Source organism: Sparus aurata, chromosome 4, assembly GCF_900880675.1.
Source record: "Sparus aurata chromosome 4, fSpaAur1.1, whole genome shotgun sequence".
Lineage (NCBI taxonomy): Eukaryota > Metazoa > Chordata > Actinopteri > Spariformes > Sparidae > Sparus > Sparus aurata.
In genome coordinates this window covers 17,867,174-17,880,322 of record NC_044190.1, presented here as the reverse complement: position 1 = coordinate 17,880,322, position 13,149 = coordinate 17,867,174, and the positions used below count along the sequence as shown (strand labels likewise).

Here is a 13,149-nt window from a genome sequence, read left to right as displayed (position 1 = left end):
TCAAAAAAAAAAAAAAAAGACCTGCTTACCGGATAAATGATCGCTGATGTTTGTAAATGTGTTTTTAAATACAGTCGTCTGTACCTTAATGGCAGCGTTCCAAGAAAGGAGGTCTTGTTTATTTGCACACTGATTAGGCACTTGACTCCTCATACCCGACTGCCTCCTCCTGCAGAGTCGCATCTCATTAAACTCGAGAATACTTGTGACTCAAACAAAAAACACACACTGTTTGTTTGGTGGTTGAGGTGGAGCGATTAGCTGTCATGTTTTAATGCCATTTAGGAATATTAGACATCCAGTTGAGCCAGAAATATTATTCCAATTTCTCCTTCGCTGTGTTTTTACTTTTGATACAGGTGATCTGCACGGCCGACTTGATGACTTACTTCTCATTTTTTATAAGGTAAAGCTACGTATTTTTCTATAGAAAGCAATGTTCTATCAGATAAGATATATTTTATTGATCCCCTGTAGGGCAAATCCAATTTGAGCCAGCAATACAAGGGGGAAAAGTAGCAGCGCAAGGATACGAATATATAAAGTTAAAGAAAAGGCCAAATTCTCTTCGTTTTTTTTTTTTGTTTGTTTTTTGCAGTGCATTTATATTTCAGTATAACCAGCAAAAATCCATGTTGATGCATAGGCCGCATGCATTCATTCATACATGCGTACAGTTTACACTTCACATCTTCTTAAAAGGGAATATTTTCTGGTGTCCTCCTCTAAGACAGTAAACTGAATGTCTTCTGGTTTTGGACGAATCAAGACGTTGGCAAACGCCACCTTGCGCTTTTGGAAACACAAATTGTCATTATCCACCATTTTCTGAAGTTTTGTTGACCAAACAACAACTCAATCAGTCAGCCACATCAAACATGCCTGAAACATGCACTCAACGCTAATCTGACGTCGGATTTCAGTGTTTTTACGTCTTTTATGTCGCCCTTCAGAATGGCCTTCCCTCTGCGGAGACGTCATATGTGTTTAACGGGGACTTTGTGGACCGTGGGAAAAAGTCGATTGAAGTGGTCGTGCTCCTGTTCGCCTACCTTCTACTTTACCCCGACTACATGCACCTGAACCGAGGGAACCATGAAGACCACATAATGAACCTCAGGTGGGTGAGAGAAGAGAAGTGACAGAAATATTAAATCATCATGCAAACATGAGCGTGTTGAAACTACAGCATCCCATCGTGATGTCTTTATGTTGCTGTTTCAGATACGGGTTCACAAAAGAAGTCATGCAGAAGTACAAGGTACAGGCACATGTCTTTATTCTGCTTTTCTTATGTTCAGAAGCTCAGAGTGACCTGTTATCACTGTGGGACTGTGGTTGTTTGCAGACTCATGGCCGTGAGATCCTCCAGCTGTTTCAGGACGTTTTCAGCCTCCTGCCCGTGGCGACGGTCATTGACGGAAAGATCCTGATCGTTCACGGAGGGATTTCAGACCAGACAGACCTGGACTTCCTCAGCACCATAGAGAGGCACAAGGTCAGTGGAAACAGGCAGCCAACCTTAGCTTCTAGTTGGAGCGCAGGTGTAGGATGAAGTTTGGCTGCTTGTCTAGATTCTAGACCCTATTGACTGCAATTATCAAATACGGCCACTAGAGGTCAGAAAAACTATTTTATAAATGGTGACAAATTCAAAAGCCACCTTGCATCTTGTTTCCCGCTGTTCAGTTGTGGTCTCCACAAACTTTTGACCTAAATATTGTGCCTGTAAGCTTCTTACAAGCTAGACTTTCTTCAGCAGTCCGTTAGTAACTTTGCTAGTCTGCTGCAAGACTTGATTACCAACAGGATAAGTGGACTGCAGGTGTACGAGCCTTAATGTGTGTTAAGTTGTTTGTGCTAAATTGAATATTAAATATAGAATAAAAAATAAAAAATTGAATTAATATATGCACCATAAAAGCATGATATGAACTAAAGTCACTTGGTGGGGCCAGCTTTGTGTCAAGAAGTTTCAAGACGTCAGGAAGACGTACATACCTAAATTTACTCGTTAAAGGGCCACTATGTAGTTTTGGGGAAGACACTTAAACCCAGAATTTTAAGATTTACAATATTAATAAGGTAATAATACAAACCTCAGAAAGATTTATCTTTTCTTTAACTTACTAAACAAATAGGGTCGCCAGTGCACAGTTTGAAGCTAAATAGGTGTCAGGGGTCCGCCAAATCTAAACGAAGTAAAATAGTATGATCTTTCTCTTCTGATTAAATGTCTTCTTTTAAAACCTGTACACAATGCACAGAGACTGGGAGGAACACAAGGTTAACAGATGCCCAGTTGCTCATTTTTATTGTTTGCAGGTTATTTTTTTTATTCTATTATTTTTTCTATTCTTTCTGGTCTGGTAACAGAAATGATCTTTCATGAATACAACACATTCAAAAAAGTAATATCTTCATCTTCAGCAGTCTCATTGATTTATAGCTGAATGCACAGGTTCACATACAATTGGCAAAATGTAATTCAGGAAAATTACAGTCATTTGTAAAGTTGAGTCAAGAGGTGTTACCATCCGTACAACATAATGTGATTATCCCCTATCTTTAAACACTCAACATACCGTTCTTCAGTTTGAACCTCAATTTGGTAAACTAATTCCTTTGCACACATTTCATCTCTGCTCTTCCAGGTGAAATCTGCCCTGAGGTTTCCCAGACACAGTTTGGAGCAGCTTGACATCAGTCAGTCCTGCAGACGGATGAAAAGACTGAGATCGACCGACAGCTCTCGTCCCAGCAGCAGTCACAGTTACAGCAAGGGCCAAAGGACCCCGAACCAGAGGTCTGACGACAGCCCCACGATGATGCGTGGTTGTAATGAGGGTCAGTGTAAAAGGTCTGTGTGCATTAAACCCTCTCCCCATTTTCTTCTGTAGAAAAAGGCGATGCAGGCCCAGCCGCCAAGACAGCGCTGCATCCACCTCTTCTTCCTCGTCCTCATCGTCCTCTTCCTCTTCGCTCTGCTCTCCTCGAACTCCATCCTGCCTCACGCCTCGCCAGTGCCCGGCATCTCCTAGCATGCCTTACGCCATCAACGTCCTCCAAGTGCCTTTCCTGGACTCCGCGTCCTCCGTTCCCCTTCCTGAACCTCAGCAAAATGAATGCGAGTGGAAACAGGTTGGAGGAGAAATGAATATTGTTGAGCTGTGCTCTATATTGTGGCGTGATCAGCACTTAAATCCCCTCTCCTCTCTCCTGCAGATTGTGGATATATTGTGGAGTGACCCTAAAACCCAAGAAGGCTGCAGTCCCAACACATTCAGAGGAGGAGGCTGCTACTTCGGCCCCGATGTCACCCAGAGACTGCTGCTCCAACACGGCCTCCAGCTGCTCATCAGATCCCATGAGTGCAAACAGGAGGGATACGAGCTCTGTCACGGCGGACAGGTACGCTGGATGCAGTAAATTAGACTGTCCAAAAGTCTGAAAATGTCTGGAGGGGATGAATGTGTGCGTGTTGTTTCCGTAGGTGATCACCATTTTCTCAGCGTCAAACTATTATGAGGAGGGAAGCAACCGTGGAGCGTACATCAAAGTGGGCAGAGAACTGGTGCCCCGCTTCTACCAGTACCAAGTCAGCCGCACGACACGCAAACTCACCCTGACACAGAGGTACAGCTGGTGTCCGGTGTCTGGTGTGTGTGTGTGTGTGTGTGTGTGTGTGTGTGTGCACTTGTGTAACTCTATAACAGGGGACCTCAGGATCGTAACACACACACGAACAGGGGACTTGTCGGCTAACAGGGGACATTTTTCAGGTCCCCTCTTGCACATGCCTTCAATCATGCTAGAATCATGCCTAAAGCCTGCTGGTAAATTTTTTTCATATTTACCAAGAGGGGACCTGGAGTCGTGTGAGTGTTTAAATCCATACTTAACACTCTCCTGGCAGACTGGAGCAGGAATTGTAAGGATTAACTCACACACGTCGTATTTAGCACTCATGCATATGAATGGCCTGCATCGTCAGCGGGTCGTTCAGACTGCAGAGGGGACTGGAGAAACCAGTCTCTTATAAGATACAACAAAATAGAGTAAGCAACTACACTGCATTAAAATTAAAAGGTACCCACAGAGCAGAACAATAATATTGATTTTTTAACAATAAAAAAAAAAAGGAAGAAACTGGAAAACCAGAATAAAATCACAAAAAATAAATTAGCAGTAAGATCATTTTGTTTTCTTTTTTGGTACAAGAAAATAGTAACTTCAACAACAATTATGAGAAGTTTTTTTCATAAAGCTAAATAGGTTTGTTAGTAAGCTTATTATCAAAAAAGATTGAGGTTCAGCTTTCGTGGATGTCTTAAGTTTTAAGCAAAAAACTACTGAAATAAATAGCCACCAAAAAGGCAGGAGAGTATTAAGTAATTTAGAGGAAAAATAATTGGGATCAATTTAAAATGATTAATTTGAATACTTGAATACGAAATACTGTCACATTAAGTTATATATTTTTGTTTGGCAAATGTAGAATGTATATTTGAGGGTGGCCAAGCCGAGCAGTATCATAATGGGATTGATAAATGTGAATGCACATAACAATACTACATCAGGGTTCTCACTGATACTGTCTAATAGGTCTTTATATGTTGCTTTTTGTCAGAAAAGCTGTAAAAGAGTTAAGTTTGTCCACTGTGTAGAGTTGCATTAGTCCCTTTCTCTGCCTGTACATAATGGCACAAGTCCCCTGTTGGATGGTATTGAATGACACTTATCCTGTGGCTGTCTGTTTTTCTGTATATTTCTACAGTGTTTTCAGTGCCCAACAATGTTCATATTATACAATGTTCAGATAATTCTAACTACAGATAACAAAAAACACAGAGACAATACAGAGCTGTGTTAAGCCAAAGTTTATTTAAAGTGCTTTTAAATCCACACACACTCCTAAACTGAGAGTTTCTCTCTTGCTTTTGCTGTACTCCTAACGATGGAAATGGCTTTCCACACAATAAACTACAGAGACAGATTATCATGTGGAAAATCTCATAAACTCACTATAAGAGCTCCCCCCGCGGTAGTACAGTCTTTCCACCCTCAGTGATGAGTTCTTTTTGGTGTGGAGCAAAGTTCAAGTATATCAATGTTTATATAAACAACTGGAGTTAATAAATAAGTCTAGATATAATAAAAAAACAATCGTTTCAATGTTATGACAGAGTGCTATTTAAATGACTACAGATGTTATTGCTATTAAATGTTATGATGCACTGATGCTCTGTTCACATGACAAAACAATATTTTGATCCTCACACTGATGCCACATTCACTAGAAAAACAATGTTTTGACCCTCACACTGACGCTCCGTTTACATGAAAAACCAATGTTATGACCCTTACACTGATGCTCCGTTCAAGTGAAAAAACAATGTTATGACCCTTACACTGATGCTCCGTAATGCGAGCTCCCAGTATTCAGGCACATAAAACTGATTATTCGGAATGCGAGCTCCCAGTATTCAAGCACATAACACTGATAATCCAGAATGCGAGCTCCCAGTATTCAGGCACATAACACTGATAATCTAGTATGCAAGCTCTCAAGATACTGGTGCTCAGTGTTAATGATCTTAATACTGTTGGTTCAACTTTCGCTTGATAGCTGTTATTTTGTTGTGCACAAAGTATTTCACTGCCTTCCAGTCTCTCCCGTTATCCCTTAGAGTCTGGTGTTCTTTTAGGAATCGCTGACATTCCTCTTTTCCTGGGGTCTTCATTTCCATCAGGTAGCCTTTGAAGTAGCGTTCAATAAGTTTTCTTTCCATCGTTGACCAATGCCTTCTGGATTTCCCTGAAAATAAATGAAGAAATAATGTGAATAAATGGATGAATGAAAATGCCACCATCAATTATCATCAACGAAAGTCATCATGTTTCATAAAGATAATCTTTCAAACCAATGGAATAACGTACCGCTTTGACTTGTTGGTGATTTCTCAACTTCCCCTGATGACCTTCTAGAGGTAGCAGCCTCTTCAGAGCCTCCATGCGCCGAGTTTCCTGAAACCATGAATAATTGAAAGTCACGCTGCGTTTAGTAAACACATTTTTCTTTACCTGGGTACTACATGTTGTGCATAACCTTACCTTTTTGACTTGAGGTTGCTGTCTGCTCAGGCAGGACATCTTCTGCATCCGTGTCGCTGTCCTCCTCTTCAGCTGCAACAAAATATTTAAAGCTTATATTACACAGTACAAGTTGTTTGTTTTTTTTCTAAGTATACTGTCTTTGATTTCTTTAACAAAACAATAAAAAACAGATGTTCTTAATATCCTTTACTTACAGCTGATGTTTGGAATGATGTCTTCCAGGGACTTTCCTTTAAATTCTCCCAGTCCACTTTGTAGAGCAAGAAGAAGTTTGCTCACTTTAGCTGTTTGCAGTGTTTCTTCAGGGAGTCTGTAAAAACTCTTATGGACCTCGATATCGTGTCCCATGAAACCTGCAAGCTGTTCCTGTTGGTCAAGTGGAAGATTAAGGATCTGTGAAACTGTGGCAATATGCTTCCTTAATTTCGTTGAGGATAGGTTTTCTGGATGCCCGGCCCCACATTCTTTTGCATATCGCCTCAGTGTGTCAGTTCCACGAATGTTTTCACAAGATCCATAATTTAGGCGGGCAAAAATGTAGGGATTGCTTGGGGAAATCCCAACTGCTTCCCTGTTTTTTATCAGGAGGTCAACTGACATTTTAATATTGTTTGGGAAGAGCACAGGTACCTTGCGGCCCCTCTTCCCTCGTATTTCTACCCTGGTGAGTATCTTGCATAAGGATCTTTCTACCTTTGACAGGCTGGCCAGAACTTCATCTTGCATACTCCCTTTGTTTCTCTGCATGTATGTTTTGACCTCCATCCTCGAAACTTCTCCTGCACGACGACGATTAAACAGAATCAGCTGTGTCAGTGTGACCTGAGCTAGCTCACCCCATGCAGTTTTTGTTTGATGGTGAATCAGATCGTTTTTGTGGAGCTCTTCTTGCTTGTTCAGGTGAGCTTGGAGCATCGTAATGTCTTTTGCCTGAGGCAGTGTTTGGGGTTGGTTCCATTTTTTCTGCTCCAGGGTTTTCATTGCACTGAATGACACATGTGTCGACCATTCCATCGTAATCAGTTTTTGGAATTCCTCTGCTCTTGTCTTTAAGTCATTATCCTGTTGACGCAGAGCCTGTCCTTGTAAAATCGATGTCACAGTCACAAGGGAATATCGCAATTTAAGTGCAGTTGAAGGAACTGAAAACCGGCGTGTTGAGTCATCAAACCCAGTCATTTTCTTCACAGCCTCAAGCACTGTGTTAAACTTTACTGGGCTGATCAAGTCCTTCAAAAAGACAATGTCTTCATCAATCTGTCTTGCTGCCACAAGAAGTCTTGCAAGTTCCCTCATCTTGTTTCTGATGTCTGACCATTGTCTCACATTTTCTCCATTTTTGGCGAACATTCTCTCTCCTAGTGAAAGAATCAGAGTGTCAGATTTCACCACTTGGGTTACTGTGTCGTATGCCATCTGCTCAAGGACTTTTTTAAATCCACTGGAAACTGAAGCATCCATGGGCAACATCAGGGAACAGGATGTCTGGAGTCGTCTATTCACTGGACCATCCTCTTTTACTTGTAGTTTGCACCGCTTTAGGTGTCTCCAGAGGTCTGTTTTGAGGTACATAGCAAAGCAAAACTTGCAAGGCAGGTAGTCTGTTGCTGTTGATTTACAGGTTGCTTGCCTTTTAGGTACAATTTGTCCTTTCCCAGATTCCATGACTGAATAGTTGTGGTTGTAGTTTCCAAGGTTCCTCATTTTGCTCAAAAGAAGATTGCGCATGGCTGAACCTTGCCTGTGTGCAAGTGCCTTTGCCACTTCAGGTTTATCCGGATGCTTCTGTTTTAGATGTCTTGTAATTTTTGCATATGGCCGCTGACAGTACAGGCAGACATTTTTCTTGTCATAGATCCGCTGATGTCGACTGTTTGACGAAGTTTTCACATGGATACTATTTTGTTGAAGGTCATGGGTATTTTGATCCATCGGCGTTGGGGTTTTTGAAGGTGGTCCTCGAATTACTTCCTTTTCTGCTGTTTCCTCTTCAGCTTGTTGTTTATCGTCATCTGACATTTCTGGGGAAAGGGGAACTTGTTGCTCCGTGTCCTAAAGTAAAGAAACATGAGTTACTTTTTCATTTGCATATAATACAAAATATAATATTATATGAAATTCATAACAGCACTTTGTTTCTGCATACAATTATCTTATACATTTTACCCATTTGTGTTTATGTAATTAAAAGCCCTTATTACCATTTCACACACAAGTAATTCATCTGTTGGGGTGGAAGAAGTGTCTGCTTCTGCTTGTCGTTCCTGCTCTTTATTCATCATTTCCAACCGTTGCTCTGTGATCTGAAATGAAAGAAATTCATAGCCACACATCATTTTCATACATTTATTATATCTAATTTTTAGGAATTTGTTTCACAATTCTCTTCCTTCCTTACTATTTCACGCACAGATAATTCCTCTTCAGTGTCAGAAGACTTTTCTGCTTCTGCTTGTTGTTCCTGTTCCTCTTCATCTGACATTTCCAGGGACAGGGTAAACTTCTCAGTGGTCATGTATGTACTCACTTCATTTATATTCACGCTGCCGGTGTTGGTTGTGGTTCCCCTGTAACCGGACTGTTGTGTGAAACCTGTAAATACATTAAAATAGGGTTCATTGTTTCCAGTGGAGTGTTCTAAGGATATCGTTTTTCTTATAAACAGAATCATACACACACGGGTCATGCCATACCAGCTCACCTTGGCCATCCCAGTTCATGTCATGAAAGTTCTTGAAAAACATATGTAAAAATGTATCTTAAATTCAGTGGACCTCTTTAAATACTATAGCTGCAATCCAAATACTTTTTAAGTAATGATTTTTTTAGGTTTGGCCCACGCATTTTTGTGATTGTTGTATGTGTATTCTATATATATTTATTTATATTTATTACATAGTTTGAATACAAACTGGAGAACAACAATACCAGGGACATGTGGAGTGGGATGAGAGAGATAAATGGCTTCCAGAGGAGAGGAGGAGGAGCACCTCCCCCAGCCCCCCTGCTGCTACTCTGAGCGACACCTCCAGGACAAAACCCACACAGCTCCCACAGTCCCACACCAACCCCCGCAGTAGACACCATATCCCTCGTCACTAACCCTCAACCCTCTGCTGGCAGCCACCACAAAACCGGTCACACCCCCCACCCCTTCATGACATGAACAAGGAGGGGTTCGGAATTCTCAGTGAGCTGGCATGGAATGAACCTCAAATAAAGAATATAGAATATTTAAGGTGAAGAGAGTGTTAGTCTTGGCACTCACATGTGAAAACCTGAAGGCATTCCGCAATGGTTGGACGTTTTTCAAATGAGCGATTCAGCATTCTGTTAATAATATCCTTCAGGCTCATCCATTTTTTTTCAAAATGAAGAGTGAAGTTGCCTGTTTTGACATTTTGAGCCAGCCCAAGTGGATCACTGGAGTAGGGTCTTCTGGTTTGATAGGGATGTTGCCCATCAGTCAGGATGTAATGCACCAAGCACCCTGCTACCTAAAATGTAATGGGAGAAATTGAAATAATGTCAACTAGGAGTCACCAAAATCGCTCTTCACATTAAACTACTTGCATTTACCTAGTCAAACTGTAGAGAATGAGAATGACTTAGCAGGACAACTTGAAATGGTATATTTATATTATTACATTTGAGAAATCCAATCTTAGTGGTCATGGATCAAAATAGCATCATTAATTACATTTAAATGAACATTTTCAAGCTCAACTCACTTGGATATCTGATTCCTTCTTGTATGTGTATTGTGGGCCTCCAACATCCTCGTAACTGGACCAAGTGGCCTGTGCAAGATCATTTATTCTGCTTGCTCCACAGTCTGTGAGATACAGTTTGTTGTTGACGTCTGTGGAAGAGCAAAAATACTCCTTATTCATATGCCCATTAAAGGTCATCTACAAAATCACAACCAAACATGACCAAAATGCATAATACAGGTTAATTTCATCTATAAACTTTTACCAAACAAAATATTTTCAGGCTTCAGGTGTCTGTGCAAAATCCCGTTGGAGTGGAGTTCCTCAAGCCCCAACAATAACTCCTGGCAGATTTCTTGTCTTCGCTTCTTGGTAAGGTTTTGTCTCTCGGGAAGATTCTTCTTTTCAATCAGTTCACCTAGGTTGTATTCACAGAGAGGGGAGACAAAATAGGCAAAGTAAGCATCTTCCAACACAGAAATGGGTTGCAACAGATGTTCCACTTGTAAATTTTTTGAACACAGAAAATGAGCCATCTCCAGTTCTTTTTTGGACATGTGTTTGGGAACTCGTTTCACTGCCACAGGGCGGTTGTGCAGGAGTCCTGGGAATATTTCTGCAGCATTGCGTCCATTTGCAATCTTCATTTTGGTGTTGAAAACGACATCATCAATTTTCATCACGTCAGACATTGAGTGAAGATTTTCCAATGAAGTCCTCCATCGAGATTCCTTGAAAATAGAGAAAACCCAATAAGATTATGGCATTATGAGGGTGAAACAATACACAATATATCTAGAAAAATGACTAAAGAGTATCTTCAGTGAATATAGTTGAAGTATTGAAGAAGAAGAGATTGGTTACTGTGAGGTCTATAATCCATTTTCTTTCTTTGTTATTGCTCACGTCAGGGACAGTCAATTAAGATACCTTACAATTTTTCTCACACTTAATGAATATTTTATACTGCACAATGTAATTGGCAAGCCGAAGTTTCGGGTTTTCGAAAATGAGCCTAACAAGAATTTAAACCAGTTTCTAATCAAATCATATCCACAATATTGCTATGGATGAGAGTCCTTACAACTTAGTGAAATGACGAAATTGTGTGTGTCAAAGAAGCAAAATGTGTAAATAGAAATAGATATATACATACATGCCACGGACAGTTAGGGTCTCCATAGTCATAGTCATCTTTGCCAGCAGCAATGAAGTGCAAGGCTTCCTTTTCAGGTTGGACCCTTCTGGATGTCATTTTTCTGTGGAGTAATTAAGATGATATTATACATGATGCATTGTCTTCACCAATAACAAGTATATTTAAATTGGCTGCTTTATGTAATTTGATGACAAGCATGAAAGCCATAGTGACTTCATGAAAGCAGTAGTAGCTTTGCTATTGCCAAAATTATAATGTTCAGTGGAGTTGAAGTCAGGCAACAATTGACAATGACAATCAGGACTTCATTGGTCTTTAAGTACTTTAAGTACACTTACTATGGCTAGAATAAAGGTTTATAATAGGGCAGTACATCCAACTCTAAAACACTTGACAGAAACTAAATCAGTTTCCAAAACACAGCCAGGCACAGCTAAAGGGACCTCACCATCAGAAGATCAATATACCAATCAGTGGGACCTTGCAAAACCATAAAGCTGTGATGCTTGTTAATTTAAATGAATGTTACCATTCAGCAACAGCTATTGAAATGAAAACATGTGGCCAAGTTTCCACAGGGTGTCTTGATCAGGACAAATTTCGATCCAATCCAGGAAAGGGGGAGGAGCGGCTGAGGCAAATGAACATTAAGCAAACAAGTTCAACCAGTTTTTCACCAGGTTTGATTCCAGCTCCCCCACCCCCAGTAGCCCCCCTACTACTCACTGAGGCAACCAATCCAGGAACCCACAAGGATTTCATCATATAAACAAAGAATCACTAAATGCGTAATTTTGGTCTGGGGCCTAAACAATTCATTATTCAAAAAAGCATTTTGAGACAGCTCTAGGATTTTGCAAGGTCTCATGAATTCTACATATGTTTCAACATGATTATTTTCATGAAAATCCATGAAATGAAGTCATAATGAAATTTATACAATTACATTTAACAGAAATGCTAAAATGGAGGTATTTTGACTAGTGGAGAAAAAAAAACCTTTGACTCTACTGCATCTACTCTAAAGCATATTGATAGTAACAGACTCAACAGATTCATCCATTCAAGGGGTATATGTAAAAATGTTGAACTTACCTATCACTTTAGCGGTGAAGCTGGTAGAAGGCAAAAATAGAAGAATGTTCGAAGAGAAAGAAGAATTTCTCAAAGTCTGTAGTCGTCGTCCAAAAATACCACAGTGTTAAACACTGACAAAAAGTACCAAAGGCTGGAAAACTTTCTGTGAAAAAAAGCCCAGAATATATACAGAATCCTGAGCAGATATCTGGACAGGGATTGGTTCCCTTGGTTAGGGGATGTAAATGACTCTGACCGGACATCTGGACAGGGATTGGTTCCCTTGGTTAGGACTACGATGCAAATATTCACCTTTGTTATCGAATCAAGGTCTTGTAGTTCAAGTGGACCCCAAGCATCTTTTGTCCAACTCTCAACTTGAAGTCACATGTCACTCTCTTAGATTAAGTGAATTGCCTTACAGTGTATCTCCTACTATGAGAGGGAAAAAACATATTAAATAACACATGATTATGAAGTAGATTGTGAGGTAATTCCCTGTTTTTGTTCAGAAAAGGGCGCATGTTTTAATGGCTGACAGTTAATACATTGGGAGGGATCACTGAACCTTTTGAGGATCTTCCATTGTCTACAAGTAGAAATACTGGCAAGGAATGTCAAATCAAGATTAATAAGATTATCAGAGAACAGGGGATAATTTAGCTCATGTAACCAGTGGAATTCTGGAGTGAGAGAGCAGCTGAAGCAAGAAGAAAAGATGATGACTCCCCAGGACAGAGGCCCACTGCAGCGGCCCAGGTCGAAGTCAGACCTCTGGCCCTTTGTTGCATGACATTTAGTGCCCAGTCTCACTTCTTCCAAGCAAAGAGGGGATTTGAATCAATCTGTACCATCCAACTGGGGATCATCTTCTCTGTTTTAAGGCAGGAACACACTGGCCCCAACGTGGGATGTTTGGGGAGACCAAGACAAGTTGTTGAACAAATCTGTTCAGTGTGTTCAGCTGTGTTAGAAGCTAGGAATGGCCGTCTGGTCCATTTTTTTAGAAAAGCAGTCCTTCCCACTGTCTTCCTGTACAGGTGATTATTTGTACTCTACACCTGTCTGCCGTTGATATGGACC

At 40.6% G+C, this 13,149-nt stretch overlaps 2 protein-coding genes across 4 annotated transcripts in view; one reads left to right on the top strand and one right to left on the bottom strand.

The window, feature by feature from the left end:
- ppef1 (protein phosphatase, EF-hand calcium binding domain 1) overlaps positions 1-13,149 on the top strand; it is a 36,846-nt gene that overhangs the window by 7,203 nt on the left and 16,494 nt on the right. For all 3 annotated transcript variants that reach the window (XM_030415050.1, XM_030415049.1, XM_030415051.1), the window contains 8 exons: positions 360-406; positions 954-1,120; positions 1,225-1,261; positions 1,349-1,498; positions 2,655-2,806; positions 2,901-3,141; positions 3,226-3,411; positions 3,494-3,636. In XM_030415050.1, coding sequence (XP_030270910.1) covers positions 360-406; positions 954-1,120; positions 1,225-1,261; positions 1,349-1,498; positions 2,655-2,806; positions 2,901-3,141; positions 3,226-3,411; positions 3,494-3,636 — 1,123 coding nt within the window. The remainder of the gene's footprint in view (positions 1-359; positions 407-953; positions 1,121-1,224; positions 1,262-1,348; positions 1,499-2,654; positions 2,807-2,900; positions 3,142-3,225; positions 3,412-3,493; positions 3,637-13,149) is intronic.
- LOC115580549 (uncharacterized) lies at positions 4,866-12,163 on the bottom strand. Its single transcript, XM_030415045.1, has 11 exons — positions 12,085-12,163; positions 10,987-11,089; positions 10,096-10,561; positions 9,849-9,979; positions 9,386-9,614; positions 8,516-8,709; positions 8,319-8,420; positions 6,312-8,169; positions 6,115-6,186; positions 5,941-6,027; positions 4,866-5,818 (listed from the first exon to the last, which is right to left on the bottom strand). The coding sequence occupies exons 2-11, from the start codon at positions 11,083-11,085 to the stop codon at positions 5,598-5,600; spliced, it is 3,459 nt and encodes a 1,152-aa protein (XP_030270905.1). The 5' UTR covers positions 11,086-11,089; positions 12,085-12,163; the 3' UTR covers positions 4,866-5,597.

Excerpts from the sequence above, each read along its gene's own strand:
- LOC115580549 (XM_030415045.1), bottom strand. The coding sequence starts at position 11,085 with ATGACATCCAGAAGGGTCCAACCTGAAAAGGAAGCCTTGCACTTCATT. Across the intron at positions 9,980-10,095 it reads GCCTGAAAATATTTTGTTTG|ACGTCAACAACAAACTGTAT; the intron begins GTAAAAGTTTAT and ends GCTCTTCCACAG. Across the intron at positions 8,170-8,318 it reads AATTACTTGTGTGTGAAATG|GACACGGAGCAACAAGTTCC; the intron begins GTAATAAGGGCT and ends TCTTTACTTTAG.